This window comes from Amborella trichopoda, chromosome 3 (genome assembly GCF_054954075.1).
Source record: "Amborella trichopoda isolate Santa Cruz 75 chromosome 3, AtrichopodaSantaCruz75HAP2 v2.0, whole genome shotgun sequence".
NCBI classification, from domain to species: domain Eukaryota; kingdom Viridiplantae; phylum Streptophyta; class Magnoliopsida; order Amborellales; family Amborellaceae; genus Amborella; species Amborella trichopoda.
Genome location: NC_142338.1, coordinates 42,931,544 through 42,950,747, shown reverse-complemented (window position 1 = coordinate 42,950,747; position 19,204 = coordinate 42,931,544). Strand labels below are relative to the sequence as shown.

The 19,204-nt window shown below is 40.3% G+C and overlaps 1 protein-coding gene across 10 annotated transcripts in view; it reads left to right on the top strand.

The window, feature by feature from the left end:
* The window catches only part of LOC18422680 (protein decapping 5), a 32,565-nt gene extending 14,885 nt beyond the window's left edge, over window positions 1-17,680 (top strand). Inside the window, exons 3-8 of one of the 10 annotated variants that reach the window (XM_020667965.2) lie at window positions 5,439-5,510; window positions 5,591-6,475; window positions 15,647-15,803; window positions 16,047-16,157; window positions 16,385-16,585; window positions 17,323-17,680. In XM_020667965.2, coding sequence (XP_020523624.2) covers window positions 5,439-5,510; window positions 5,591-6,475; window positions 15,647-15,803; window positions 16,047-16,066 — 1,134 coding nt within the window. In that variant the 3' untranslated portion in view covers window positions 16,067-16,157; window positions 16,385-16,585; window positions 17,323-17,680. Of the gene's footprint in view, window positions 1-5,438; window positions 5,511-5,590; window positions 6,481-15,646; window positions 15,903-15,993; window positions 16,158-16,384; window positions 16,586-17,322 lie in introns of all 10 variants that reach the window. The other 9 variants (XM_020667959.2, XM_006878566.4, XM_088860618.1 and 6 more) reach the window with 9 other exon arrangements.
* Window positions 17,681-19,204: the final 1,524 nt, after the last annotated feature.

Sequence of the window (19,204 nt, the reverse complement as noted above, 5' to 3'; positions counted from 1 at the left end):
ATGGTGTCTTCTATGTGGGAGGATCCTCTAAGGTGATTACAAGGTGTTGAATGCGGCTGATAGAATTGGCCCTTCGTCTGCAATTTGCAATCTTGTGAAAGAAGGTGGTGTTGAGGTCCCCACATTTGAGCCATTTAACTCGGGACCTCTATGCTAAAAAATTTTCTTCTTTCCTGAGTAGGGATTGCAAGTCACATTTGAATTTAATATGAAGAAGAGCAGGTGTCCTTGAGGTTATCAAGCTCATGGATTGAGTCAAGAAGCTAGGTTTTGGGGTCTCGAAAAGAAGACTATGATAGGATTTGAGGGATCCTTTGAGGAGTGTGAGCTTATTTTGAAGCCTGAAACCACCCAAACCAAGGGACAAAGGAGAGTAGGAAGCCCATCAGGATTTCAAGTTAGTGGCAAAGTTGGGTTCTTCCGTCCAGCAGAGTTCAAAGCGGAAAGGTTTGGGCCCTCTGAGAGTGGGGTAGGTATCAAGAAGAATGGGTTTGTGGTCTAACACAATTCTAGGTAAGGCAGTCGAAGAAGTTCTCGGGACAACGGTGTCCCAATCATGGGAGCAGAGAAATCGGTCGATTTTAGATTGAGAGGCATTGTTGGACCAGGTGAACTGAGTTCGTAGCACAAAAATGTCCACCAACTTGTGTCTACCGATGAAGTCGGCAAAGGCGAGCATTGCAAGAGTAATAACTGAGGAGATGCTCTCATGAGACCACCTCGTGACATTGAAGTAACCACCAATGCTCCCCAGTAGGAGGGGGGTGCGCAGCGGCGTTATCCAGTTCTTGTCATAGCACGTACTGGTCGGAGTTGGAGTTAGGTCCATAAACTGCTGAGAATTTTGAACTGAATCAGTCTGAACTATGGTAAAGGGAGACCGTCACTGAGCGGGCGGCAATCTTGGAATTCTCGAGGGTAAAGGAGGAGGGGTCCCAAATCAGCCAAATGCCTCCAGAAGCCCCAACAGCTTCGAGGGTGACCTATTGGTAGGGTCTTCGACCCCAGACCTGGCGCACCTGGGAGAGGGTTGAAGTAGGAAGTTTGGTTTCGATTAATGCCAAAAGCCCTGGAGTGTGTTTGAGGCAGAAGTCATGGACTGTTAGAGTCTTGCGGGTGGAACTGAGGCCCCTAATGTTCCAAACTAGCATCTTCATAATTTAAGCAAGGAGAAGGACCTCCTAAATGGACGTTTGGAGGTGGTTGGAGCGCAAGAGTCTGCCAACGAAGATGGGAAATTAGAGGAGCGGGGGCAGTCGTAATTGATGTTGCTGGCAAGTCTAGCAAGTTTCTCAGAGCCTTTGGTACTTTGAACCTGGATTGAGCGTTTGACTTGAAGAAAGCCTCGACATCCTCCTTGGAACTGTTGAATTTGAATCAGATCATACCCATGACCTTGTTAACGCTGCCCTGAGCCTTGTCCATTTTGGAGCAGAAACTAAACCCCAAAGACAAAGGCGAGGAGGATAAAGAAGGAGAGCTACTGAAACCATCCGAGGGCAATGGTGCCCAGATGTTGGACACAGTGGAAGAGGGGAAAAGGGGTGACGGAAGGGGTCCCAAGTCGAGGGGGGAGGAGGGGATAGGGGTAACCAAAGAAGCAAGGGATGGAGAAAGCAGAGGTGGAAGGGTAGCAATAGGAACAGTCGAAACCATAGAGGAGGTGGCAGGGTTTTGGGAGACGAAAGAGGGGTAGGTGGGGTGGGGATAGGTGCAAGAGGTGGCGGATTATAGAAGTCAGGGTGCAAGGGGGTGGGGGTGGGGTTGGCGGGAGGCAGGCCATGCTCCAAGGTGTAAGGAAAGGGCCACACAAAGCGAATAGGGTTAAAAGGGACATGAGTCGAGGCACAAGAGTGGTAGACTTCTACCAAGAGGGCTGCAAAGGGCTGAAAGGTGGGGGAGTAGGAAAAGAAGAAGGGATGGACCAGCGGGATCCAAAGAGAGAGAGAGGAGGTTATGAGGGGCTCTCGGGGTGATTGGGAGGGGGAGAGGGGGAACGGTCGAAGGGAATGGGTGATCGGAAGCGGCGTGCTCTCCCTGAGCGATGGTGGCTACGACAAGGCATGGGAAAAGGAGGAGAGGAAGACAATACCTTTGAAGGCGAGGGGAGGGGGGCAAGCTCGATGGCAGCAGAGGAAGGATCAAACTGAGGGGTGGACAGAGCCTGAGAATGCAGAGGAGTAGCCCCAGGGGTTGAAGGAACCGGGAGAGGGGGGAAGGGAGAGTCATGATGCACAAGGGGAATAGTGACAACATGGGAAGAATCGATGGGGAATGATGAAGGTTGGGAGGAGGGAGGAGAGAAAGGTGGCGACTGCAAGGTTAGGATGGGATGAGGTAGGGGAGGGGGAGGGGAAGAGACGGGGTGCGGGTTGACATGAGAGGGAGGGAGCAATAAATTGAGATAGGGGGTTGCACAGGTGTCGGAGAACAGTGGGGAGGTGAGGCGCTAGCAAAAGAAGCAGGTGGGGAGGCTACAGAGGATGGAGAGATGGAAGGGGAAAATATAATTAAAGACGGAGAGGGAGGGTAGCCTCGGAGCAGGGGAAGGCAAGGGGCACGCCAAGGGGCACAACAGAGGAGGATCTCCATGATGAGGTGGCAACAGGGGGACGACCGAGGATGAAACCACCTTGAAAAGGACACCAAAGGGTGGGAACAGGGGAGGGCGTCCAGCAGAACATCGCGGTCCGAGGGAATGAGCAACGGGTCTCCCGCGAGACGGCGAAGGACGAGAGTGGGGACAGCTGGTGAAAGGGTGGATGCAGATGTGGAAGGGTGAGTGGGCGAGATGGAGCGATGGGCCTTGGAACAAGTGTCAGTCACCAAAAACTGAAGAGTTCCATCGTGACAGTGAGAAGGTCCACTTGTAACATGACCGGAGTTGCAAAGGGCTGTTCGGCGAAAGCAGTGATGGGGTGAGAGACGAGGAGGGGCATTTGGTCTTTCTCTCGACCAGGGTCTAGCCGTTCTGGATGGCAAGGGGTTTAGAGGTAGGTTGGAAGGTGTTGGGGGATGCGGGGTTCCACAAAAGAGGTGAAGTTCCCCCACTAGACATGACCACAAGGTGGAGGGAAGAGTTGACGTGTTGAGGACCTCAACTAGGAGGAGGACAGAACCCAAAGGAAGATATTCGCAAGCTTTCCAATTAACTGCCACCGGTTTACCACACTTAGCCCCATGGATGAAAAGGTCTGGGGGTGCCAAGTGTACAGGGGGATGTCGTCATCACGGACCCAGAACTTTTGGGAATGGGAAACATCGGTAAGGGTAGACCACTGTTGCAGGGAGAGGGAGGCACCTCTAAAGGACGACAGCAGAGACTTGAGAGCTGAGTGAAGAAGACATGGATGAGAAAAAGAAAAAGATCCTCTCGTCAGAAAAATGCCTACAATGGAGGTTGGGGTCCCTCCAGCAGAATTGCGCCCACCTTCCAATGCCCCGGATGTCGTCTCTCTGGGGGTGGAAAGAACTAACTAGGCGGCTTCTAGGCATATGGGTAGGTTCAACGAAGGGATGACATGCAAAGGACGGAAGCTAGACTGGTCAAGTTCAAAGGGGGGGACCAGGAGGCAAAGGGTGTAGGAAGGCCGACAAAGGGGCGTGGAAGGGACGGGGGTTGGCAAGATTAGGAGCAGGCGGCAGGTAAAGATGGTTACTATGGGGGGGGGACAAGTTTAAGGGAAACGTTGGCTTCTTCCCTTTGTCCAGGGCCGAAGCGGAGGTGGCACCAGAGGAGAGGAAGCAGTGTATCGGGAAGTACAATGTTGAATTTCTTTTCGAAACTTGATAGAAATCTAAAAATCTTAGAGTTTTTATAGCTTTTCACTCTCTAAAATACACACAGAGGGCCTGGGGCTAAAATAGCTTCCAAAACCCTTTCCCCCTTTTTAGGGGGAAATATGAAAAATGCCCCTGGCCAAGGTCCTATTTGCACCCTCAGCCAAGGTGAATAGAGGCGTCATCCTCAAGGTGAGTGCTTAACTGACACTTTGAGCGTCTAGATGCAAGACGCCTAGGAAGCCAACCTATAGGCACCTAAGCGTTTTGGTCTCCATGGTGCCTGGAGGCTGGAGTTTTGAACATTGCATAAAATGTTTGAAAATTTTGTTGCTGGATCCGGACTTACTGAGTCATTTTGACTTGGCGTGGTGCCAAGTTCAATTCAAAAAACGTTAGACTCGCTCGGGTCTTGCTGGGTCATGGGCCCGTATCCATTATTTATGCAAAGACTTGGCCGAGTCTTGGTGCAGTTCGGGCGAGTGGTACTGTTGGCTTGGGCATGGGTTCCGGGGGAGTCCCGAGCAAAGTTTTAGTTTTAAATCACTCTTATGTAATGTATGCCTCAGTTTAGAAATTTTGAGGCAAGGATATTTTGGGTAACATATGAATAAATCCAAAGATGCTTTATCTTACTCAATTTCAATTTTCCTTTTGGCTATTGGGATATATTTTGCCAATGTATATGCTTTGTTCACCTTACTTGGATTCTTGTGCCAGTTGCCTGTTCTACAGTTCTCCTATGGCCTATAGACCGTGCGTTCCAAAAATAATTCCGGGCCTTAATTTTCAACAAAAAAAAAAGCAAAGTTTTTGGGCCTTCAGCTTTATTGTCTCTCTGTTTGTTTTTACGTATTTTTCTGCATTTGTGGGGCATATTTGTGAGTTGTTATGGCATATGACGGAAACATCCTCATAGAAAAGCAGTGATATTTTTTCCCTTCACTCTCTTGACTGTGTTGTAGAATCTAGACCACCTAGAATATGATCTCGGCATTTTAGAACATTGTGTTCTAACTTAAGGTTGGGGTCTATGATTGCTCGCTGTTCATAACTATTCTTTGTTCCTCATGTCATTTTGCAGTCAGACAATTTATTGAAAATTTTGCATCAACCGTTTACATCTAGTTAGGATTAGCTATCTATTAACAAATTGTGTACCTATAGGAAAAGAAAAAGCAACTGCACATTTGTAGAAGTGTTTGGAAATGGTTACTGATAAAAAAGAAATGTTTGGAAATGAACTCTATTTGGTAATATGTCCATATATTTGTGCAGATGGATTCTTGGGAATGAATCTATTCGGCAATATATATCGCTTATGACAGATATGTTAATATCCATTATGTATGGACATGTGCATGGATGGTTTGGTAGCTAGCACTTAATTTTAGAAGTGCTGCATCCAACACTGGTGCCCATGTTCGGCATCTGACATGCTCTCTTCTTGCTACACAAGGCAGAGGCCTTGTGAAATGGGAATTTGGTTCTGCTGTATGATATCCATACAACCATTTCTGATTTCTTTTAAATTTGTGTTTTTCTCATTTTTGGATGGGGTTTTCCCTATTTAGTGGAAACAGTTATAATTTTCTCTACCAGGCTTACAGAGATAATCGTGATCCTGAGCTTATTTTATTTTGGTTTCTGTTATGAAGGACTTGCAAGTGAAGTCCTCTCCACCAGTGAATGCGGTGCTGCAGATGCAACATGATCCTGCTATCATACAGGTCAGTTTTCTGCAATCTTATGTTTCCCATTTGTTTTACTCAAGTTTTTTTGCAGTACCATGACCTGCATTACTACACAGTCACATTATTCTCGAGCGACTCCTGTATCTACTGGTTTGGCATCAACTGCAAGTGGTAGTGTGACCGATGCAGACTCCTATGGGGAGCGCTCAACACTGCCTCCACCATCTCTTCAGGGCTCTTTGCCTCAATACCAGACTGGTACCATTTTAGGGCCATGGGTTTCTGCACCTGCACATCTGAATGTGCCAATGTATTGGCAAGGGTATTATGGACTTTCAAATGGTCTTCCTCATGTTCAGCAACAACCTATTCCATTTCAACCCTCACCTGGATTAATGGCTTCATATTCCCTGCAACAGCATTTGCCAAATCCTGATGCTCATGCATCATTCCTGACAAAGCTGCCAACAATGTCAGACGTAACTAGTTCTCTTCCCTTGCCCATACTCCCAATAACTTCCTCTAGTTTACCATGTACCATTGCCCCTCTTCAGATCTCCACTTCACTGTCTACTGATTTATCACCTGTTCTCTCTAGCCAGGCTTCTCTGTCATCTCCCCCCACTTCAACTCTGACATCTAATTTACTGACAATCTCTTCCTCGCTGTCCCCTTTGCAAGAAGTAAATGTCATGGTGACACCAATTTCTAGCAAACCTAGGGCTGCTTGTCTCTCAACCTTGCCTGCACAGTCTGTGTCTCAGTCTGCATCTTCCATGGCAGTCTCTTCCACATCAAGTATTTTGTCGGATACAGCTCCTGCTCTACCAGACCCAATTTTACAAGTTGGGGTGCCTTTGCCATCAACCGCCCGGATGCTATATGCTGAGCAAAGAGATATACAGAGTGTTGTACCACCATCACTGGATCTTTCATCCTTGATTTCGCCACCTCAAAATCAAGCGCCTTTGTTGCCTCTACCTATACCCCGTAATAAGCAGGTAAGGTGAGAATGTGACATGATCTTATAACCTTTGCAGTGGCATGTTACTTGCGTTTTACTCTGCTACTTTTTTATGTGATGAGTTCTATCAATCCTTATGTTTACTAGTGTTTGCTATTTGTAGCAGGATAATGGAATCTTGTCTATTGAGTATATCATGGATGTTGAATTGTTACTCTATGACTCTTATGTATTCAATATTTCCTGCTTTCAATATCTTCTTTGCTTATCCATTAGGGAAAGTCAGCCTTCATGCAAAGCATGACACTCTGATCATTTTATGATGTTATTTGCCTAAAAGAGATTATTGTATTGAAGTTGTTTTTTCAATATATATATATATATATATATATATATATATATATATATATATATGATCTAGTACGGATCGTACGACCAACGTCTGGACGATAGGAGTTGGGCGGGGGTTACCTCATCCGGGATCGAGTTGGCCCAGCTTGATGCACCTCCTCCCTTTCAACTCCATCTCCTCTTCTAATGTGCATGGGGGGTCTCTTCTCTCTCTGTCCCTCTCCCCTTCTTTTTGGGGGGGGCGTGGGGGGGGAGGGTGGTTCAAACCTCGTTCAATTCAGCTTCTGCTTTGAAAAGTTGTTGTGGTCTACCTTGACAGCCTAATTAGTTGTCTATTTTCTTCATTGAGGTTTATATTTTTAAAATTCGAAACTTCAGACCTTTATCCTGACCAACAATGAAAAATAATTCATTTGATTTCAAAGGAGGGAAATTTGGATATTCCTTGAAGGTGTATTTGCTTGTAAAATTTGAATTCTCTTTGAAATTTGCATAAGCTCATTTTTCCCTTTGTAAAGAACTCAATTTTCCTTCCATTCCTTTTTAGTTGAAAATTGCGGAGTGTATGGATAGACCACTTAAAATGACATAGACCTTGAAGATGCCGAACATGGCAAGAAGAGATACTTTGTTTGCCTTTTAGCGTGTAAATGGCTAAGGATCTTTCTTGCTGCCAATAATACTGAACCCTGGTCATTAGATTGATCAAAAGGACAATATGGGTGAGGTTTGGACTTTAAATGTCATTACTTGTTACTAGCTTCGGATATTTGATGGTTATTTTGTACTCCTTTTATTGTAGAAGGAATTCAACATGGTATGCTAGACCAGTGTGGTGTATGTTGTTCGCGGATGACAAAGTTTTGATTGATGAGACTAGAAGTGGCATCAATACAAAGTTAGAACTTTGGAGGGATGCTCTAGAATCTAAAGGTTTTAAAATTAGCCGGACTAAGACATGATATATGGAATGCAACTTTAGTAATAATAGGCGTAGAAGCGAGGAAGTAGTTAAGGTTGATAGCCAAGAAATACCTAAAAGAGAGTATTTTTGATATTTTGGAAGAATAATGGAGACATTGAGGAAGTTCTTTAGAACAACTGTGGGACCAGCTTTGCTTTTTGGGACGGAATATTGGGTGGTCAAGAAACAACATACTCATAGGATAAATGAAACTTAGATGAGAATGTTGAGATGGATGAGTCGCAAGTCAAGAAAGGATAGATTTCGGAATGAATACATTCGAGGGAACTTAGGGGTGGCTCCAATAGGTGACACAGTGAGGGAAAGTAGACTTAGGTGGGCTGGCCATGTGTATTGCAAACCTAATACAACACCAGTTAGGAGGTGTGATTTGGTTATAGTGGAAGGCTCCAAGTAGAAGTCCCAAAAGGACTTGGATGGAAGTAGCGAGAAATATATGGGGGACTAATGGTCTCATTGAGGGTATGGGCCTTGATAGAGCAGAATGGAGGAACAAGATTTGTGTAGCCGACCCCAAATAATTGGCATAAGGCTCTAATGACCATGATGATGCCAGACTAGTGTGGCCTAAACTATTTTATAGGCATATGAATGCATTGGAGGAGATCGATGACCTTGTTAGTGCTATTGTGATCACAATCTAGCTTGTTCATTTGTGAGCCAAGGGTATTGATGATTTGTTGTTTCAGACTTTAGGGTGTGGTCTCTAGTTTGAGTTTCCTTGACAATCCTTGTTTCTGTATTATCTTCAAGAAAGTCACTTCATATTTAATGTAATCTCCTCAAAATGTATATGGAAGCAGAAATGCATTTTTTCAATTTCTCCTTATTTTGGTACTAATTCTGGTTATCCAATTCACACCTATTCATGTGTCGAAGTATGTATTTCTTTATTTATTTTTGTGTTTAAGATTACACATTCCACCATAATAAGAAATAATCATTTGGAAGGTTTGTTTGGCACCTCGATGTCGGCTCTTCGCCACCTTGGTCGGTGGTACGTTCCAAGGGTTGGGTTGTTCGCCCATTAAAGCAGTACTTGAGCTGGGTTCAGAATGTTGGGAGACAGTTCAGTCCATATCCAGTGTGGGCATTAGAGCATTGAGAGGACCTTTCCCTAGTACGAGAGGACCGGGAAGGACTCATCTCTAGTATGGTTATTTGTGACCTTTCTGGGTATCACCTTTTATCCATGGTTCGGTTTTAGAATATCATGCTAGTCCTGCAACACCTTTAGTATTGAATAGTGCTGTCAAACGCATTGAGTCAAATTTGGACTTATCCGAGTTACTCGTGCTCGGTAGGGTGCCAAGCTCGAAAGCCCCCAAACCTGGGGATTTATCGGAGTGGTTTATAAATAATTATGATGGCTTTATAAGTATTTCAATCTCTGATTAGAACAGCTATAAATGACATAATTAGTTTTCTATATACTTTTTATGATTTTTAGTAATTTTTTAGAAAATGATCTTTAATTGATTTACTATTTTTATTACTTTTTTAAATCTTTTTCTCCTTTTTTGTACCTTTTCTGTTTATAATTTTTTTCCTAATTTTTACCCTTTTTTGAGGATTTTTCCTTTTTGGGTTTGGTTGGCTTATTGGAGGGCTCAACATGGATGTAAAAGTTGGCTTGGACTTGCCTTAGTATTGCGGCTAAGCCAAGGCCTGAGTTCTGAGCCCCAGCCAAGTTTTGAAACACCGGAGTTGATATAATTATCATAGTTTTAGAGTACCTTTTGTCTAGCGAATGTTCTTTCAATCCCTTTAAATGCTGATGCATTGTATATAAGGTTCATTGACATGTTCCTTATCACGAATAAAGGATTGATTCTAAAATTGTCTGTACCCATCGGGCATTGAAACTGGTTAGGACATATTCACAAGACTCAGCGAGTTTTAGAGAAGGGTGCTGAGTGCTCATGGATGGATGCCTTCATGAGCCTAATTCCAAAATTTTTGCCTATAACACTTGGTCATGCAAATCCTGGTGGTTTGAAGAACCCAATTTCAAACAATTTGTTGCTCCTCCTGGTCCTCATTTCAGCCTCTGGTTCTCGGTTGAGCTGGATTTCGGCTTAAAAAAAAACTACAAATGTTAAAAAACCCACTTAAATCTTGGAAATCTCTTCATCCAGGAAATTTCAGCTCTCATAAAGAGGCCTTGCTGCAGTCCATTACCCAGTTGGATGTGGAGGAAGTGTCCAGAAACCTGCTTCCTGCGGAAATAGTTACCAGATCAAAGGCCAAATTTGATTACCAATCTCTACTTCGCAAGGAGGAGATTTACTTCCCATATGGATTTCATATAGATACGTCTTTGTTACTGACTGACCCATACACTGTCTCAGTGCATGTACGATGCAGATTTCAGGAGCAGAACATAGGATATTGTGACATCATGGGTTTTGGGCCCGTGCAGTTTGAATTTCCTTTTTGCAACCTTAGGTTCCAGTTTTTTATGCTATCAGATTCGCTTAAGAGGCCTTTTCATTTTGGCCAGAAAAGAAGCTTTTCGGTTTTCAGCCAATTTGCTGAAAATCTGAGTATATTTTAAAAATAAACAAATAAAAATTTAAAGGGATTGTATACGATGTGACCATTTACCTTTGGTACAGTAAGGTCACAATTACTTATAACCATCCAATGTGAAATATGATAGCTTGGGTGTGTCACAAAGTTTGAGAAAATTTCTTTTGAACTTTGAGCTTGGTCAATGAAATAAATGAAGCCACCCAATTTCACATCCAATGATCAAGATTAATGGTGACCACCTTGGACCAAAGGTAAATGGTCTTATTATATACTTTCCCAAATTTAAATAACATAAGATTTATAAAATTTAAAGCAATTATCACATCACTAAAAGTTTTTTATGAATGGCATTTTAAAAATTTAAACACTTTTTTGCACTTAGAAAAATTCTGATTTCAATTATTGTCCATATATATATATATATATATATGGAAAAAGCTGGGATTAGCCCACTAGCTCATATGAACATATGAGGTCCAACGGCCCAGATTTAATCTGGGTTGATCAGACGATCACGGATGTCTGGTAGTGTTTGAATTTTTTTTTTTCTACAAATCTAAATCATTTGAAATTTTAGGCGTGTGTTTATCAAAAATAGGTGAATCTTTGAAAAATATCAAAAAAATATTTTACATGAAATAAATTGACCAAAATACCCCCAAACAGTTTCAGGGAATATTTTTTGTCATTTTTCTTTCGCGAATAGTTTTTTTTATATTTTTATTAGGTGCGCCTTGATGAGAAGAATACACACCTAAGGTTTCAAATGATTTGGATTTGTAGAAAAAAAAATAAAATTCAAGCACTACTGGACATCCGTGATCGTCAAATCGGCCCAGATTCAATCTGAGCCGTTGGGCTCATATGTTCATATAACCTAGTGGGCTAATCCCAGCTTTTTCCTATATATATATATATTTATATATAGGGTGTGTGTATGGAGAGAGATAGAGAGTGAGGTGTGTCTATATATATATATATATATATATATATATATATATATATATATATATATATATAATATATATATGGGGAGCAAGAGAGAGAGAGTGTGTGTGTTCTTCTTCTTCTTCTTCGAGAGTGTGTTCTTCCCCCATGGGGTCATATGTGTGGTCTTTTCATTGCTAAATGGGCTAACCTTAATGCAATGGCAAATTAATCAAAGAACTGAGAATTTGATTAAAAATATTTGTGGAAGGGTACAAACCTAGCTTCATAGCGTTTTGGTTAAACAAAGACTCTTTCACAACAAAAATATACAACTCTGGATCAAAACTTTATACCAACCCTTATTTATAGACAATGTAAAACCTCTAGGAATCCTATTTCCAATATGACTTGAACTTCTAATGAAGTCATCATCATCATTAGAGCCTTTTCCCAACTCTGTGATTGGCTAATTATGTTAAGATTGTCTCTTGCCTGGTTGTTAAATCAGCTAGTATTTGCTAAACCTGACTCATCACTATGATTGGATTAAGATCCATCATTGTCATGACTGACCAAACATCCTTTAGAGGGATTGGTTGCACCTTGTCCACCAGTTTTAAAACTCCTTCAGTTCAAATGTTTTTTATGTTCCTCGCAAACCAATTCCTTGATTCTCCTCTTCAGATCATTATATTCCTCCCATGTAATTTTGCATCGCCAGCATGAACTTGACTCCCTCTGGCAGCCATCACACAAACTTGGCACTTTGGATATGGGTTTGCTTTGTTACCAACTAATGCAACAGCAAATTTACAAGTAGAAATCTAGAATTGAAAATTGGTTTGAAAATATCGGTGGAAGGATACAAGCGAAGGTTTCATAGCTCTCTAGTTAAACCGAGACTCTTTCGAAATAAAAACATTCAACTGTGAATCAAAGTCCTTATAAACCCCTATTATAGGCAAGGTCGACATTCTGGACGAGCGTGGGTAAAGAAGTTAGTCCAAGAGAATAGGATTTGTCTAGCCACATGGAATGTAGGAACGCTTACAGGTAAGAGTATGGAGTTAGTGGATACAATGAGACGAAGGAGAGTAAACATAGTCTGTCTATAGGAAACTAAATGGCAAGGAAAAAGCTAAAGAAATCGATGAGTATAAACTTTGGCATACAGGAAAAGATAATAATAGAAATGACGTAGGAATGATAGTAGACAGAGTTAAAAGATAAAGTAGTTAATGTCAAGGGAATAGGTGATACGCTCCTATTAATTAAACTTGTGTTAGGAAAGATAACTAACGTAATTAGTGCTTATGCATCACAAGTAGGATTAGAGGATGGAATTAGGAGACAAGTTTGGAAGGATGTGGATGAAATAGTCCAAGGCATGCCAAATGGAGAGAGGACCTTTTGGGAGGGAACTTAAATGGTCAGGTAGGGAAGGATGATAGAGGATATGAAGGGGTACATGGGGGATATGGGTTTGGGGAAAGAAATGAGATGGGTGAGGCTATTCTAGATTTTGCTATGGCTTATGACCTAGCAATAGCAAATACTTATTTTAAAAATTGAGATGGACATTAATAACCCATAAATGTGGATCAGATATAAGCCAGATAGACTTCTTAGCTAAGAAGATAGATCAACCATTATGTAAAGACTGCAAGATTATCTTGGGAGAGAGTTTGACATCCTAACATAGGCTCGTGGTTATGGACGTCTGCATAAAGACATAAAAGAGAAGGGGGTGAAATTAATAGGTGTCCAAGAACTAGGTGGTGGAATTTTAAAAAAGAGACAATAGACTTATTTAGGGATAAATTAGTGAAAGAAAGAAAATGGAACTTTGAACGTGAGGTCAATGTTATGTGGAATGAGTTGGCTGACTGTATTAAGAAAGTGGAAAAAACGTTTAGGAGAATGGAGAGGGAAAAAAATTCCCATTAGAAAACTTGGTGGTGGAATGATGAGGTTAAGATGGCCATTAGCGAAAAACGATCATGTTATAGAACTTGACGTAATGTACTAGAAATGATCAAAACTTGGAAGAATATAAAAATGCTAAAAAAGCGTGAATGGATAGTGGTAAATTTGAAAACGTAAAAAAATTGTCTTCAAATTAGCAAAAATGAGAGAAAAAGTGTGGGGATCTGGATCATGTTAAAATGCATTAAGAGTGAGGATCAAAGGGTCTTAGTGAAGGATGAAGAGGTCAACGAAAAGTGGAGAGTTTATTTTCAAAAATTATTAAATAACGAAAACTATGGGAACATAGTGGTAGAAGGAACCATTGGAATAAATGAAGGTGGAGTTTATAGATACATTCGTAGGATTAGGATATTGAAGGTGAAAGAAGCTTTGAAAAGGATGAAGATAGGAAAGGCTTTAGGACCAGATGCTATCTCGATAGAGGTTGGTCAGCTGTTCAACAAGGTGTTAAGAGCGAAGAAAATTTCAGACGAATGGAGGAAAAGTATTGTGGTACCTATTTACAAGAACAAAGCAGACATACAAAATCATGTGAATTTTCGAAGGATCAAACTCATGAGCCATACTATGAAGCTCTGGGCGAAAGTGATAGAGCAACGATTAAGGCATAAAACGAGTGTATTAGAAAATCATTTCGGTTTTATGCCAAGGAGGTCAACAACTAAGGTTATTTTCGTACTTAGGCAACTGATTGAGAAGTTTAGGGTGAAGGGAAAAGACCTCCACATGGTCTTTATTGTTATAGAGAAAGCTTATGATAGAGTACCTCGAGATTTGATTTGGTGGGTGTTAGAAAAGAAAAGGAGTCTTCAGACACTACATTGACTTGGTGAGAGATATGTACGATGGAGCGCTACTTAGTGTACGAACAACTAGCGGAGAGGAGTGAATTTTCAGTGACATTAGGTATACATCAGGGGGTCAGCATTGAGCCTATACCTCTTTGTCTTAGTTATGGACAACTTAATTAGGCACCTACAAGATGAGGTATTGTGGTGCATGTTGTTCGTAGATGTGACAGTTTTGATTGATGAGATCTGAAACGATGTCAACACAAAGTTAGAACTTTAGAGGGATGCTCTAGAGTCTAAAGGTTTTAAAATTAGCTGGACAAAGGCAGAATATATGGAATACACGTTTAGTAATAATAGGAGTAGAGACGGGGAAGTAGTTAAAATTGACGGCCAGGAAATACCAAATAGAACACATTTTCGATATCTTGGGTTGATACTTAAAGCAAATGAAGAGATTGGGGAAGATGTCACGCATAGAATAAGAGCTGGGTAGGCGAAGTGGAGATGTACAACCAAAATTTTATGTGATCGTTGCATACCAATGAAGCTGAAGGGCAAGTTTTATTAGACAACTGTGAGATCAGCTTTGCTCTATGGAGCGGAATGTTCGGCGGTCAAAAAATTATATACTCATAGAATGAGTGTAGCGGAGATGAAGATGGTGAGATGGATGAGTAGCAAGACAAGAAGGGATAGAATTTGAAATGAATACATTCAGAAAAATTTAGGTGTGGCACCAATAGGCGATAAGGTGAGAGAGACTAGACTTAGGTAGGCTGGTCATGTGTGGTGCAGATCCAGTACAACACCTGTTAGGAGGTGCGAGTTAATTCAAGTGGAAGGCTCAAAAAGGGCAATATGTAGGCCAAAAGGACATGGTTGGAAGTAGTAAGAAAAGATATGGGGACTTATGACCTCATTGAGGGTATGACCCTTAATAGAGCAGAATGATGAACTGGGATTCATATAGCCGACCCCAATTAGTTGGGAAAGGTTTTTGACGACGACGACGACGGCGACGGCGACGATGATAGACTAAACATAATTTAATCCTAAAGAAATCCCTTTTCTAATATAGCTTGAACTCTTATTAAGTAATTCCAATAAAATTGGACTCCTATCTAAAATCGGAGACAAAATGATACTTTTAACCCTATGTGAAAGAAAGACTGATTTTTAACCCCAATTATTTTCCAGACTAACCCTAAAATCTTTAGAAAAACTTAAAAACATCCTGTTCTGCATCAACTTATCTGGCTGGTTAACATGGCATGCTCCAATGATTTTGTATCTTTTCTCGCACAATTAAAGATGTACTTAAAAAAGTCAAGCTATAGTGAAATTCCAGTATACCCTTCACTTTGCTTCGGTTGAGTTGCCAAACTGAAAGACTTTGTTCAATTCACTCGAAGTGATACTAATCTAAAAACACTGGTTTGTTCTTAAAAATAAAAAAAGGGTAAAGGAAAACATAGAATTTCGGAATGCTAACTTCATTAAATCAAATTCGTAGATACCATTGAGAGCCTATATATTCTCTGGCTTGGCGTGGCTTTTATTTTGCCAGCATATTTTTCAGTTCAGCTGAAAATATTTTTCTTGTTTTTTCTGTTTGTTTGTGAAGATTCAACGTTCTGCAAATGAGTTCACTGAAGAATTTGATTTTATCGCTATGAATGACAAGTTCAAAAAAGATGAAGTATGGGGCCATCTTGGCAAGGCAAAGGTAAGGGAGAAGGTTGAAGATGAGGTGGAGCATAATCCTGATGATGGTGATGCAGGTGATAGCGAACGCCATGGGCAACACCACCCTAAGTTGGATGCTAAAGTACATATTGTTGATATTGCTATATTATTTGCCTTTAATCTTTGCCTTTACGGTACTGAAAATTCTGTTTGTGTGTGTGTGTGAGAGAGAGAGAAAGAGAGAGGCTTTAATTCATGAATCTCTCTCACTAGTTTGTACTTCAGGTCCTTGTGGCCATTACTGTAGCTCTGCTGCTGTAACTGTTTCTTCACTGCAGCCAGTGTACATCAAAGATGAGTTCTTTGATTCTCTTTCATCTAACATAGCGAGTCGTGGGATGTGGAATGGAAGGACAAGGTACTCTGAACGGATGAAACTTGATACAGAGGTTTGCTTGCGTCCTTCTTTGAGCTTGATTCTTTTTACTTCATTAACTGATGCAAAAAGACAGATGTTCTTTTCTCTTCATTTACATCAACGTTAAAGCCTTGTTAACTCCCTTTCACTTCATTTACATCAACGTTAAAACCTTGTTAACTCCCTTTGGAATTTTAAGTTAATATTTGCTCAATTTTTGATGATACTCTTTGTTTTTTTCCTTAAATTGAGTTGCAGACTTTTGGTGATTTCAATCAGAAGGCCCATTTGGGTCATGGTGGCCGTGGTGTTGGCCATCGTTGGGATTCCAGGGGACCATCTTACAGGGGAAGAGGATATGGTTATGGTGGATGGGGTCGTGGAGGATGAATTTAGTGAGAGAAATACTTCGAGAGTAATATTTTGAAGTTGAACCGTCGTCAGTTCTTCATTCATTAGGTATGCTCTTACAAGATCCGCCTCTCATCAGCATTCACATATCTAAAGAAATGTGGTTGTGCTGTTTTTTGGCTTTGTACATGTCTCCTTTGTTTAACCCTCAACTTGATGAAAGAAAAAATAGGGAATTGTCTGTCTTGCTTTTTGCCTTTTAAGACGCTCAGTGCTAAGATGATCGTTGGACTGCCATTTACTAACTGGTTGTAGAAACTCTGGCTGTTTTTCTTTGAGTTCCCTTGAGTCTTCTTTAATATCATCTATAGCGAAGTCTTCTTTTAATACCATCTATAGCCATGACCTGTTTAGTAGTGCAGGACCACATTCTGTGTCTCTAGGAAACACAATAATGTTGACATATTGTTGTGAAAATTAGAGGGTTGCGATTGATCATAGGGAGCCATGTAAAAAAGTTGTAGATCATTGTGTCATGTCTTTCTTTCCTGTGTAGTTTGTTGCATTGTTTGTCGTTTTCTTCCTTTTTACATGTTGATGAAAATGATTTTGGACTAGTACTTTCTTTAAGAATATATACTCCCAGCCCATGGATCCTGTCCATTTTCAGAATCGCCAACTTCTTCTTTTGACTGGTGACATATTAGCCAGTTTTTTAGAGACGTAGGTTAAACAAAGAAAGAATGGCAGGAATTAGGGGTTCTTGTACGATGATCAAATGGTATATGGTATGTGTTTTGTCAATGGGCATTAACTGTCCTTTTTTTTTTTTTGCTGATCTCCAGAGGAGTCTGCTAGCACGGGGGCCCCTGGGACATTCATCTTGGTACGTGATGGATCCTCGATCATTGGCTAATTGGAATGAATGGTGGTTGCCCCTTTCATCCTGTACTTCATTGGATTATGGTGTAATTTCCTATGTTTAGATGTTTTCTGTGTCTCAAGCACAAGCAATGGGCAATGCGAATGGCCCGTGTGCAAGCGCATATCTGTGTTATTGATCTCTAACATGTATCCTATAATGTCAACTTTGTTTATTAAAAGAATGTGTGATTTGCTAATCAAAGTATAGCGAATAATGTGATCTGGGTACAGAGCATTTATAACGTGAAAAGTGCAGTATTAGTTCTTGCACATTCATCGTTATTGGTTTATCATTCGTAGTACGTCCCACCGAAAACAGAAGTTTATTTTCAGTAGTCTACTGTGTACTAGTATTAGCATCACCCGACTTTTCCAAAAAAAGAAGTTTTATTTTCAGTAGTCTACTGTAGTAGACTTTCTCCCCTGTTACGGTCTTGGCAAGTATACCAGCACACCTACGCTAGAAAATCTTTATTAAAGACGGCGTGACAAAAAGACTTTAGTTGGCCATTTTATTTGAAATTTCTCTGATTTATTGTGCACGTTCCATTGAATAATTGTTTGATTCCATCTTCATGAGGGGATTGGAAAATGGGCTGCTGGTTGGAGTCTTCAGCTTAACTTCTGTAGACCACATCACAAAGACCACACTGTTTTGTGAAGGAAAAATATGTTTTTTAAAAGGGCATGGTTGATATAAAGTCGAGGCTCTAAACAATCAATGTAAGTGTATCTTCAAATAGTGTCGATAACGTATCTTTAAATAGTGTCGAGAACTGTAGCTTTAATATTGGAAACGTTTATGATAGCCTTAAAAAATGATTTTATTTCTAATTATAAAATTTAAAGCTTAAAAAATAATGTAGATTGAGTAGATACATGAAAACTTCAAAATCTTGAAAGTTGCTAGTCCAAAAATGAATTATAAGATGTATACTATTTTTAGAATTTGAAATCTATTGTTTTTTTTTGTCCATGCATCTTAAGGTCGAGATGATCAAGTTGATGATATTTGGGCATCAAAACAAATTTTGAAGTGTCCCTAATTGATTGTTTAGAGCCTCACACTCCTATATCAAAATTTTCCTTTTTAAAAAGGATGTGGTTTCCATAAGGTTACAACTTTAACTCTAAATTTTATCATAACATGTAATTTTGGTGTAAATTTTTTTTAGAGTTATCTGGAAATCTATTTTTGTATCTAATTATAAAATTTTAAACTCAAAGAAATGCTTAAAATCAAGTAGATCTATAAACATATGAAAATTTTGAAAATGGATGGTTTAGATAATGTATTGTACGATGCACTATTTTTTAGATTCGAAATATTTTTGTTTTTTATATTCATATATCTCGATGATCAATTAGAGGGATTTTCAACATTAAAACAACCTTTTCGATGGATTTTGGGTTGTATCTTTAATCGTACATTTTAAGGTTGCTACCTTATATAAACTTCTTTCTTTTAAAAATCTTTCATTAGGTGTCTCCTTCATATTTTTGTTAAAAATACTCATACTACCTTTGTTTCGTGTATCCTTCATATTTTTGTTAAAAATACTCATATTACCTTTGTTTCGTGTATGTAATCTTGAACAAGTGATTGCATTGTGGTAATTTACTCTGATTAAGTTGTTCAGGCCAAATGATTTAAATACTCTTATTTTTTTATTTTTTTTGAACAAGTGCGAGAATTCATTAAGGTAATGAAGGCTCCAAAATACTCTTGCTTGTTATCTGAAATATTTTTAATAAACATGGTGAACGAATTGAACACGGAACAAATAGTGATGTACGGATCAA